General features: G+C 41.8%; 1 protein-coding gene and 1 long non-coding RNA gene across 4 annotated transcripts in view; one reads left to right on the top strand and one right to left on the bottom strand.

Annotated features, from left to right (window-relative positions):
• The window catches only part of BEAN1 (brain expressed associated with NEDD4 1), a 48,854-nt gene that overhangs the window by 25,594 nt on the left and 10,217 nt on the right, over positions 1-13,043 (top strand). For both annotated transcript variants that reach the window (XM_083625926.1, XM_083625927.1), the window contains exons 4-5: positions 10,960-11,169; positions 11,947-12,079. In XM_083625926.1, the coding sequence (XP_083482052.1) occupies positions 10,960-11,169; positions 11,947-12,079 (343 nt within the window). The remainder of the gene's footprint in view (positions 1-10,959; positions 11,170-11,946; positions 12,080-13,043) is intronic.
• Positions 7,687-11,089, bottom strand: LOC310768183. 2 transcript variants are annotated; one of them, XR_014551197.1, is made up of 3 exons: positions 11,004-11,089; positions 9,283-9,503; positions 7,687-7,814 (listed from the first exon to the last, which is right to left on the bottom strand). It is a non-coding gene; the product is annotated as an uncharacterized lncRNA (long non-coding RNA). The 2 variants fall into 2 exon arrangements; XR_014551198.1 differs by having other exon boundaries at positions 10,908-11,017.

The raw sequence follows: 13,043 nt of genomic DNA, 5'->3' as shown, positions 1-13,043 counted from the left end.
CCAAAGACACATTCCAGCCAAGCAAAAACATTCAAGGAGGGTGCAGTGCAGGGCTGGTGAAGGGTGTGGCTCAAACGGCCTGAGGTGAGAGGTCTGGAGGGCCTCATTTGACACCTAGGCCTCAGCATCCCCCTCTCTGCCCTATACTCGCCAGCAACAGACAAGAATGTCAGCCCCTTACGAGAGCTGAAATAAGATTTAACTGCCATTCCTGTCTTTGCCTCAGGCAGCGAACTGTCTTGAGCTGACCCTGGGTGCTTCCTTTCCACCACCACTTCCCTTTCTGAACAACTAGGGGACCCTCCTTCCCCTGTTTGCCCTCAGCCTTGCCAACCAGCTTTTATTCAGAGATTTTCAGTGGTTCGATAAACTCCTTTGGGAGATTCCATGTGAGAAGGGGTAATTTGAGAAAACTCCTTGCTGGAACGGGCAAATGTATTTGGGGGGGAGATGTATCTTGTCAAAAAAGACAGTGTGCATTAAATTCAATATATTCTGGGGGGGTCACACCGGTTGAAAAATTCTCTGCCCTTTTGCTTTTTTGCCTTTTGGTGCTGCTCCGCTTTCCCTTTCATTTAGAATTTAGCTAAAAAAAGAAACATGAAGACAAGAAAACAGAGATCTCTTGTAAGATCTCTTATTGTAATTGTTTCAATACTCACGTGCTATTAATTGTTTTTATGGCCAAAACAGTATCACCCACACAGAAGAGGAAGAGATCAGTAGGCTTGGGGGAATCAAAAGTTTGCAAAAGCACAACATCATATTTTGGGGGTGGGATAAGCCTAGTAAGGAACAAGCATGCTCATAACATTTTGCTGTAGAACCCATTTGTTCGTCTATTTTTTAAATGTGATTTTCTTCATCTGCACTGAATTCATTTGGTGCAGGCATAGCCCAAAGTGACTAGCTCAAGGTCATCCATTAAGCCTCACAACTGAACAGGGACCTGAATATAATTGTCCCCAATGCACATCCTTGCAATCTATCCACTTTAACAGGGGTAACCATTGTCGTGCTCTCCATGCGTTTTGGACTACAACTCCCATCGTCCCTGATTATTGGCCATGCTGGCTAGGAATGATGGGAGATGTAGCCCACATCTGAAGCACACCATCTTAGCAACCCCTGCACTACACCCTTACAGGGGACAAGAAAAAAGAAGCAATGGCTCGGAAATTCTTCTGGCTCTTCATATGAATTCTGGTTGGTTGCTTCCTAGATTGCCAGAAGCTGCCTGTATTAATTTTCCACGGTAACAAGATTCCAACTTGCTTGTCTCAGTCTATGTACAGAGAAGCTCAACAGGAGCATTTCCTAGAATGGCCCTTGAGTCACTGTTAATTAGAAGTGAACATTTTATCCCAGCCATCTTCAAGTTGATCACTCTTATCTTTTCATTAAGCATTTGATTACAAAGTGGAGGCTGAAATTGCAGTTGAGCAGAGAACTTATTGATGCATAGCAGATGCGAAGGTGAATTTCAAAAGGACCCTCGGGTGCTAAACAGAGCAAGCATAAATGAACGATGCAGCCAATAACCCTGACAAAAACAAATAGGAAGGGCCCAGATTTGTCAAGTGGCATCAGCTCACATAGCATATGATCACGCCTGTGAAGTTGGGGTTGCCCTTATTTAGTCGTCAATCAGTGTCACAATTCCCTGCATGGGAATTCATGTGCAGAAGCTGAGAATGTGGCTATGGAGGTAGAACTTATCCTGAAAAATAGGAAGTTGTTGTGATCGTATCTGAAAAGATGATGCACAGGATTGACTGCATGATCCTCCAGTGTGGCTTGTAATAATTTTTGCCCTTTCCAATGTGCTTTTGCTGTTTGTCACATATACAGTAGCCACTTTATGTGTGGCATTAGCTTCCCTTATAATAGAAAGTGTGATTGTCTCATGCAGGGGTTGACAAAGTTTTTGTGGCTTGGGCCGGTTCACTGTCCCGCAGACCCTGCAGTGGGCTGAAGTGCGTGCGTGTGCACGAATACGCAAACGCTGTTTCCAGTGCTCCTTCTGGCATGGAGGAGGCGTGCGCAGCTTCCCATTGGCTGCAGGAGCTTCCTGCAGCCAATGGGAAGCTGGCCAGTGTAGCGGAATGTGGTCCCTGCTCTGTTCTGCGCCGGTTTAGTGTGGTGCATGGGAGCCAACCAAGCAGGCAGTGGGGGTCCCCGAGCAGGCAGCGGGGGTCCATGGGCTGGTTAAACGACGCCCATGGGCCACTTGTGGCCCATGGGCCTTAGGTTGCCGACCCCTGGTCTCATGCCTATCAACAGAGCAGTTCACTGACACCCAATCCATTTCTGGACCCAACTCAAGGTGTTGGTTTTGACTAATACAGCCCTGCATGACTTGGGACCCCCACTACCTAAAGGATAGCCGCTTCCTATATGTATCTTGGCAACCCCCTAAATCAATAATAGAAGCCCTCCTTCAAGTGCCCCCTCACTCTGTCGGGTGGCTACAAGGAACAGGACCTTCCTTGTTGTGGCCTCTCAGCTATGGAATGTGCTCTCTTGGAACCTTCTTGCATCTACATTAATATATTTTTGGCACCAGACAACAACTTTTTATTGTTTTTCACCCAGTCTTTATAGGGTGAACATATTGCTTTAGGGTGAACATACTGTTTCAATTTTGTGGTATTTCTAGTTCAGTATTGAAAAAATTTTATTCCCTGTCAGTTGAATTGCTTTGTGTATCCACTCTCGTGTTTTTATGACAGCTAATGTGTTTTAGAATTGTGTTGCAGTGCCTCAGGTATTGGTTTTGGTGCACAGTGGGTTGTATTTTTTAAAAAAAAAATGTTCAGCTGTAGTTTTCATCTGCCTGTTGTTCAGACAACATGGCTGAAGCCTTTTCCAACCTTGTGCCTGCCAAATGTTCTGGACCACAACTCTCATCAGCGAAAAGAACTGTCCTGGCTGCCAGTTACCCTCCTTCTGTGTATCATCAGGCTCTGGGAAAGAAAGTGTGATGTGGGGGTGACAGTGCAATGTGGTCCATCCAGCCCTGCCCCCTGTCATGCTCCTCAAGGTCTGCATTCTACAAATGTTGGATGCAGTTCTGTGTGCATCCACATGTTTGTGCGTAGAGTTTGTCCACCTGAGGAGGGACTCTAATTGGGCAGAGTCCTTGCTTGCATTGTGGAACATCCATATGTGCATAGAATTCCTTCAAACCATCCTTTTAACATCCAGGTGATAGGAGAACATTGTGATCTGTGCTAGACTAGAGTCCCCCGCAAGCCTGATCCATGTGTTCATTCAGCTTGTGGAGGGGTTCATGTAGAAATCCCTTCTTTGGTATCTCTCTCAATCTCTCTCTCTCTGACGATACAGTTTTTTTCATTTAGGGGTGAGCTTGGCCAAGAGATATCTTTGTATCTCCTCCTCTCCACATTGTTTTGTTTAAAATCCAGTTTGAAGTAGCATTCTGAAGAACTTGAAAACTGGCTTTGCTGACTCGGGGCACCAGTCACTAGAAATGGATTATTACGCTCTTTAGCCGCTCAGCCGTTTTGATGGGGTTTGTGCAATCGAATTCCCCAGTGGACTGAGCCCAAGAGAAAATGCAAAGTAATTTAGATCACACAAAATGAAGGTTATTTGGGTTATCTGGTGATGAAAATTAATAAATGATGAGGTAAAGCATAAACCTTTTAACCTCTGAAGCTCAGCGAAGGGAGAAATAACTTCAGACTTCTACTTAAACCCTCACAGTGATATTAGATGGGGTTTTGAAATTTTTATGGAATGTACACCAACCAAAATTGTACTATAAACAGAGACCAAGATAAAGGGTAGAATGCAATAAATAGCACTCAGTGAAACTGCTGAAACACTATCCTTACCTTAACCATGACATTCATTTTATTTATATAAATGCATTTATAAACCACTTAATGTTAAAAAAAAATTACATGGTTATAGTCTAAAAAACAAACAATGTGTCATTAAAACGTTAAAACAAAAACATAACCCAAAGCCAATAAAAGAGCAGTATAGAAATGCATAAAAACAAATAAAAGGGATATAATAGAGGACTCAGACACATGACACAGGATATGAACTTATGAGTTGGGGAATACATGGGCAAAAATTGCATATCAGCTTTCTCTCTCTAATTTCATTCATGCAGTATTCATCCAAAGTAATCACTTCTTAGCTAAACTAAACAAACACAGTACTACTTCAAAGGGCCAAGAGCAACTTAATATGGAAAAATAAAGCTCCAGAATATTTACCAAAGTACATCCTACGCCATAGAGAGATAAGATCAGGAATGTACAATAATACACAATATTATTGTACTAATGCACAATTGTGTATTAATGCACAATAATACAACACAGCTTTAACTTCTGAAAAATTGGGGAAAGGAATTAGATAGAACAGCATATCAAAAACATGAGCATGCCTCACAAGGGCTTCTTGTAGGTTTGTGGTCAAGCGGTTTGTTCAGGTTTGTTGGTTTGCCACTGAGGAAGGCTATTTGGTAGAAATGCATCTGGCTATGGAAGACTGACTGTAGCAGATACCTGTCTAGCGCTAACTGTGTATGTTGTTCCACCCCAGGGTGTACGGATTGGTCTGAAAACAATAAAGCATGTTTAGTATGCACATCTAATAATATATTCACATTCATCCATTGGATGTTGTGTATTGTGTTTTTTTTTTTATAATATTTTTATTTTTCGATATAAACACAATACAACAAACATAAACATACAAAAACAAAAACAAAACAAAAAACATGTATCATTTCATATCCTAATTTCATATCCTATCTTCCCCGACTTCCTCATGCCTCCCCTTTCTGTATTCCAAATTCTTATCGATTGTTCAGCAAATCTTCCCTTATTTTAATTTAAATTTAGACTATTCTTCCTTATTCTCCTTGTCTTAACCATTACTAATAGTAACCATTTACTTTCCAGTCCAACATCATTCTAACTTTCATTAACTTTGTAATATTTCTTTAAATAGTCCTTGAATTTTTTCCATTCTTCTTGCGCTGCTTCTCTTCCCTGGTTTCGGATTCTGCTCGTCATTTCTGCCAAGCCCATATAGTCTATCACCTTCATCTGCCATTCTTCCAGTGTGGGTAGTTCTTGCGTCTTCCAGTACTTCGCAATGAGTATTCTAGCTGCTGTTGTAGCATACATAAAGAAAGTTATATCCGTCTTTAACACCCCTTGGCCGGCAATACCCAAGAGAAAGGCCTCTGGTTTCTTGGGGAAAGTATATTTAAATACCTTTTTAAGTTCATTATAGATCATTTCCCAGAATGCCTTAATCTTCGGGCAAGTCCACCAAAGATGAAAAAATGTACCTTCAGTTTCTTTACATTTCCAACATTTATTGTCAGGCAAATGGTAAATCTTTGCAAGCTTGACTGGGGTTATGTACCACCTATATATCATTTTCATAATGTTTTCTCTTAAGGCATTACATGCCGTAAATTTCATCCCGGTGGTCCACAACTTTTCCCAATCAGCAAACAAAATATTATGACCAATGTCCTGAGCCCATTTAATCATGACCGATTTAACCGTTTCATCTTGTGTATTCCATTTCAGCAGCAAGTTGTACATTTTGGACAAATTCTTAGTACTGGGTTCTAACAGTTCTGTCTCCAATTTTGATTTTTCCACCTGGAAGCCAATTTTACTGTCCAGTTTAAACGCTTCATTTATTTGATGATAGTGCAACCAGTCTCTCACCTTCCCTTTTAATTTCTCAAAACTCTGCAATCTCAATTTGTCCCCTTCCTTTTCCAAAATTTCCCCGTATCTTGGCCACTTGGACTCCATATTTAACTTTTTAACTGCCTTAGCTTCCATTGGCGACAGCCACCTTGGAGTTTTATTTTCCAGCAAGTCTTTATATCTGACCCAGACATTTAATAGTGCTTTTCTGACAATATGATTTTTGAAACTTTTATGTGCTTTAACCTTGTCATACCACAAATATGCATGCCACCCAAAAATGTTATTAAAACCTTCCAAATCCAAAATGTCTGTGTTTTCAAGAAGTAGCCATTCTTTCAGCCAGCAGAAAGCTGCCGCTTCATAGTAAAGTTTAAAGTCTGGCAGGGCAAACCCCCCTCTTTCCTTTGAATCCGTTAATATCTTAAATTTAATTCTGGGCTTTTTGCCCTGCCAGACAAATTTAGATATGTCTTTTTGCCACCTCTTGAAACAATCCATTTTATCAATTATTTGCAATGCTTGGAACAAAAACAACATTCTTGGCAATACATTCATTTTTATAGCTGCAATACGGCCTAACAAGGAGGATGTTGTGTATTGTGAATGGTGATGTAACCATTGACTGCTGTTGGCTTATGTCACTCTTTCTGGCTTGCATGTTCCTACCCATAATACTATTCCATTTCTACATCAACCTGCAATTTCTTAATCATCTCAAAATGTTTAAATGCAGATTTTAAAGGTGTTTAAACATTTAACCTAAGAACATAAGAGGAGCTTGCTGGATCAGACCAATGGGATCTTGTCCAGAATCCTGTTTTCACAGTGGCAAACCAGATGCCTGTGGGAAACCCACAAGGAAGATTTAAGAAAAGGAGACCTCTCCCCTCCTGTGGTTTCCAGCAGCTGGTATTCAGAAGCATTTCTGCATCCAAGTGCACATTCAGAGAAGTGCAAAATCCAGTGGACAGCTGAATTCTGATCTGCACATTAGTCTAGAAATTACAGATCAGACCATTACATTTAGGAGTTCACGTATATCAAATTCCTGAAGCATTCCTCCTCCCAGCAGCCTTCTGATTTTGTGAACACAAATTCTTCCTGCACATCCGTGGAATAATTCATCTGAAGACTAAGTGCCATCCACACTGTTGGAGGTTAAGGCTACCGGTCAAGATTGTTAAATGCAATCTCCAGGATTACAAGCAACTGAAGACCAGCTTCTAAAGAACTATTGTGAGAGAGGGGGGTCTATTACCTGCACATCTTCCTTGAGGCCTCTGGTTGGCCATTGATCCTATAACAAGGAAGTTCAATCTTCAGTTATGGATCAGAGAGAAAACTTCCTGCTGATTTTCCCCTTTACAGAGCAGATCTTGTTTCAGCATGCAGGTTGTGGCAGCAACGTTACTGGTAACAATATGTGCATCTTGGTGTATAGATGATTAATCAAAGTTGTAATGAAAGCTGATGACAATCTGCTTTCCACATTAATGTTGGCTTGGTAACGCATCACAGTAACAGCCTGTGATAAGATGTGTTTGTGTGTATTTATATATATGTGAAACAAGTAGAGCAGGTTTGTTAGAATGGTTGACTTGCTTATTTTTGGTGCTCACATATTTTTAGAACAAAACGAGTCAGAGTCGGGGGGGAGACGCAACGGTGTGCCACTGCAGTGAGTCAGGATGACATTTTGCACATCACAGACACTACCCAGTTTCAACATTGGTAAAAATATTTAAAGAAACTGTCATGTCAGCACTAGAGAGGAAATATTACATTTATCCTCCCAGCATGCAGCTTGGTGGAGGAGGGGAAGCTGGCACCCTTAGTACATCAAATGGGGGCAATATTGTTGTATAAGGAATGCAGAGAGGACATGTAATGGGGGGCACAGCTGAAAATCACTTGGTGAGATTTGCCATGCCCCAGTCCTCAGACATCTCAGATAGTAAATATAAGGCAGAGGGGACCTCTTACCTCTTACCTTTATCGGCCATCCATTCTTTGCTTCTGGATTTCTCTGAACTGCATGGTTTCTGTTACTCATTGTACCAGAGGCTTTGCTACAAAGAGTTTTAGGCAATAGATCTGGAATAGAGAATCTTCCTCGGCTCAAGTATCACATTCCTTTCTGGATGCCACATGTTAGCAGCGGGCAAAGGCAAGACTGGGCAGAGCAACAAGCACATTCCCCCCCCCCTTCTAAAGTGGGCTAGTGTCTCCATACACAGATTGACATAGCCCTCTCTATCCTCCATCCAGACAAGCAGGAGGCATGATCAGAACTCAGTGACACATTCCAGCCTGGCCAAAGCACTCAGGGAGCCAGGCAGGGCCTGGAAAGAGTCCTGGGAGCCAGAGACAGACACCTGAAGGGCTACATTTGGCCCCTGGGCTTTAGATTCCCCCACCTTCTGCAATAGATGCTCAAGGTGTTTTTTCTTCAAAGTGAACGGTGAATAAATTAGCAGTGCTGTTCTGCCTCTCCTTCATCCTTTAATCAATTTGAATTTTTGTTTTACTGTGAGACTTTACAGTTGAACATGCAGCAAACACAGCATGAGAATTTTACTGACGAGCCAAGGATTTATTCCTTGCTGCAGAGCCTAATAAATAGTGAATAATCGCTTTCTTTTTTAAAAAAGATAGGTGCACTAGCAAAGCGTGCTGAGGAACACATTGTTCACTGACGACGTTCCATCTTTTATGCAGCAGAGTAGCAAAACGCCATTCAGTGCCAGAGTCAGAGGAAATGAGGCCATAACTAATGTCGCCAGCGATCATTATGACAGGGGTCATAAATTCATACATGATCCTTCCTGTCTCATTTTGCAGACTTCATAAAAAAAAACCCTGTAACACTTTGGGTAGATTTTATTTCTCTTTGGTAGCTGGGTTTTTGTTTTAGAATGGGACTTTTTCAAACCAATGTGTATGTGATTTCGAAAGTAAACAGAGATCTTTGAGGTGAGGGAAGATTAGGGCAGAATCTACTTACAGCACAGCAAAGATGAGCAAAACTAAAGAGGCATTCAGGCACCACTACTCCGTTTTCCCTATGTCTCCTAACCTAATCATTTTTGCATCGTATGTGATCTTTCACACGACATATAGAAGCCACTTTTGGAAATCTAGCAGACGTTTAGCACTCATGTCCATGTTAATTGCTTCCAGAATAAATCTGTTTGCAACCCCATTAACCCAGAAAAATCGCAGGACAAAATTTGGGGCAGAGTATTATTTCCTGACTTCAGGTGGGCCAGAAGAAACCACTACTGATGTCAACAAACAAAGCCACCCTGACCTATTCATTGGAATTATTGCAGTGCCTGGAAATGGTTTATGGAAAGGGACCTGAAGCCCCGTTAAAAAAGCTTGCATGAGTTCAGAATGGTTTTTCTGCCGGAGAAAGGGGGCGAGGGGCAGCATCATACACCATGTGCCGCTTTGCCTCCCAAGTGATTTGTTTCGCTGTAGCAATATTTATCATCTTGATGAAAGATGCCCTGGCTCTGAAGATTGGAAGGGTTTTTTTGTTTTGCTTTGTTTTGTTTACCTGCTTAATTTGAAGCAGCACCTATACAAGGTACTGTGACATCAACATAATAACCTGAAGCCAGAGGCATCTGAAAAGATTTATTTCCAGAGCTCCTTTGCGGCGACACGCTTTTTTGCTTCTGACATTCTCAATTTGCAGGCCGCTGGTGATCCAATCTGATTCCTTCTGACTCTTTAATAAGGATGTCAATGCACCAGGCGGAGGCCATTATCTGATAGCTGCATGGAAATAAGAGGCAGAGTTAGTGATCTCAAGGGGTGGCCAGCTCTTTCGCCTCATATGAGCTAGTCAAGGTCACTGGAAGGTAGATTTTCTGTCTATTGGCTTGTGTTGTACTCCCTTAAATATATCCCTTTTGAGTGCATCTGAGGAAACGTTTATTAATTGCTGCATAGGGTGTTAATGCAGGGACTTAGCATAAAAATAATTTTAGGCTGCCAGCTGCACATTACAGGTGAAATTGGAATGCAAATGGAAGCTTACAAATCACCCAGGAGACAGTGTATCACAGCCTAGGTAAATATTACTAACATCAATGGGACTACTTGTGAGTAAATTTGCATAGTTGCAAAATGGGACATTTGGCTATATCTTCCCCAGGCACATTTGTTAAGCAGGCTAAAGAGAACCCATCACTGGTGGTCTTATTTTCACAGGGTGTGTAGCACGAGGGATGAGGGATTGTGTTGTGATTGGCTGTTGAGATCCATCATATCCTGAGTTCTCGTGTGCCACTGTGGACATATCAGTGGGGTGGGGGGAACTTGGTAAAATTCATTTCTGCTTCTTCCATTGCTTCCTATGGAGTTGAATTTCCTTACGCCTTCCCTTTTGGTGGTGTCAATTCCACCTGGTTACACGAGCATTGCCAGTGGCCGGTGAGGGTTTGGGTGTGATGAACCTGTGTCTGCCCCTCACTGCACCCTTTCCCTGAACTTGCGCACTCCATTTTCATCCTGTTGGGTATATCCCATTGGTGAGCAGCTAGGTTTCCATAGGGATGTGGGTTTTATGTTAACATGGGCTCCTTCGTGTGTCTGATCAAAACAGTAGCTCTTTGGAGCAGATGGGCCTACTATGTTGTAGTATGAGATGTAGGAGAAATTTGGTTCAGTTTGCATTTAAAGGTGAACCTGCAAAATCCACACCTCCCAAATCAATCTACAAACCAAAACACAGCTATCCTTTGAAACTGGCACTTCTCTGAATTCTGCAGTACTATTCTCCAGCCAAGTAACATGTACAAAAATGCATATACTGGGGTAAAAGGTGGATTAAAATGCATATATTTGTGAAAATATCATACAAACATGCATTTTATTGGGGGACATTGCTTTGCACAATTGTGTTTATAAGTGAATGGACTTTAGCTGGTGATGGGTGGACTGTAGCTCATTGGTAGAGAATCTGATTTTAATGCAGAAGGTCACAGGTTCAATCCCCAAGTGGTAAAAAAAATATGTGCATTAGGTAAAATTGCATGCAAAAGTTCATATGAGAGAATAGTTGTTTTTTCATGTAAAAAAATCATGAACTGATGTGGATATGTGGAGAATTAAACTGAAGACTGGAAAAATTAAGAACTGAGAGAAACCAAAATAAACCAATTTGCCCATCCCTACCAGTAGTATCGCCTCAACTCTCCCTCTTCTTCTCTTCCTCACTGGTGTGTAGCAATTTATCTGAACCAGACCATCCCCATCACTGAGTTTACCCACTTCACTGAAGGCAAGGCTGACACTAGCATGTCGGATTCTTCTGTGCTGGTAGCTGGTGTAGTGATTGGAGCAGTTCTCTTCCTTTCCTGCGTGGCCATCATCATCGGCAGCCTGCGAAAGAATAGGTGCTTTCAACATCTCCAGCTGAGGAGGGATGCCAGTTACAGTAAGAGAACTATTCTGATTTTTAAAATAACTTCTTCAAAAATATAGATGTTCTGCAAACGTTTCCAGTGTGTTTTCCCACCAGCCCCTTTTCATTCTGTTGCTGTCACACTTAGTTTGCAAACTGGATACAGCAGAGCCAGGCTTTGTGTGTTTGAACAGGGCCTTTCCACTGGATGGAGTGATGCAGCTGATTTGGGGTGGCATGGAAGGGTACAAATCACTGGTTGTTTGACTTACATTTATTGCATTGTACTCCCAGGGAGAAGCACTTGTAGGATTTTCTGCCTCAGGTGCCAAAGTAACTTGGAAAGCATTGGGTACCAGTGTGCTTTAAATGTATGGTGTGTATGAGACCCTATCGGCATGAAAATAACCTGGGATTGGTGGAGAAAGGCGTAGAGACCAAGGCAATTCACCAGTTTCCAGAAATGATTTAAGAATTTCATCCATTCAAGAGCTCTCAGTCACACATGCTCTGCAGGGGTCTGGTTATCCAGAATGGTTTATCAATCCCTCTTCCCAGGGAACTCATCAATTGTAGCTTTGTGAAGAGAATAGAAGTCTGCTAACAACTCTTGACATGCTTAGAGTTCCCAGGATTCTTGAGGGGGAGTCATGGCTGTTAAAAGCAATATGAGAATGCTTTTTAAAAATGGGTGGTGCAGATGTGATCTGTGTGGGGGGTTTTTAGGTCTGAAAAGCAGCATACAAATTTTAAATCTACAAAATGCCTGTTTGCGGTGTTGTGGGACCAGTATTTTCTTCTTTCTTCCAGCTCCAGAATGCTTCTACGGCGGCTCAGTTGGAGAACTAAGATCCAGTTGCATAGAGGAGTTCCCTCCAGCCTTCTATTTCAGCACTTATGTGGAGACACAGGTCAATGTCACCTGCCCCGACTCACCTCCCCAGTAAGCACCTTTCGAATGCATTTTTATTACTGGGATGAATGGTGTGGAAATGGGAGCTCTGCTGGGCTCAGTCCCAATGTTCTTCCACCAGAATATGCTCTCAGCATTGAGTGTGGGTGAGAGACACGGGCAGGGTCTCCAAACCCCAGTGGCTGCTATAAATGATGTGGGAGAAACAGGTGATGGGAAGGCAATAAAGACCTACAGGTGGAAGTCGGAGTTGTGAGGAGTGATGAGGGCAAAGGCAAGTTTCAGGGATGGAGTGGGACTTAGGTCACATGATACGTTTGAAACACATTTATACCACTTTTAACAATCATGACATGTTAAGGGTGCTGAGAGCTGTAGTTCTGTGTGGGGTAAACTACACTCCCCAGGATTCTGGCAACCTTGAAATTATTGGCTATAATAAAAAATACAATAATTGAAAATATTAAATTATTACAATTTTATTTATTAAATCATTATAATTGTATAATTTATTTTAAGAACTTAAATGAAACAAAAAACTTTTCCCCAAAATGTTTTTAATAGGTTTTATCCATCTAAGGCCTACTCAGAATTGAGGAACCAGAGCCTAGGTTAGCCATACCCATTTAACTTCAGTGGGTCTACTCTGAGTAGGACTAGCATCAGATACCACTCAATGTTTTTTAACTGGTTTGGGGATTTTTTGTTTTGTTTTTTGTTTTGTTTTAATTGTATCTTTTGATATTTTGTTTTTTTGCTGCCCTGGACTCCTTTGGCAAAAAGCGGGAAGAATGGACGTTTAATAAATAAATAACTGGGGTGGCTGTAGCTATCTTCCTTTTATAGATTTCCATTTGTTGCTCTTCTGCTGAGCACACGGTAGTTACAGCAACTTGTCAGGATAATAGATGGTCTTTCTCGTTTAGCTCTCCGATACAGTGGTACCTTGGGTTATGAACTTAATTCATTCCGGAGGTCCATTCTTAACCCGAAA

The sequence above is a fragment of the Podarcis filfolensis genome, assembly GCF_964270895.1.
Source record: "Podarcis filfolensis genome assembly, chromosome: 8".
Classification (NCBI taxonomy): Eukaryota; Metazoa; Chordata; class Lepidosauria; order Squamata; family Lacertidae; genus Podarcis; species Podarcis filfolensis.
This window is presented reverse-complemented; position numbering and strand designations above follow the sequence as displayed.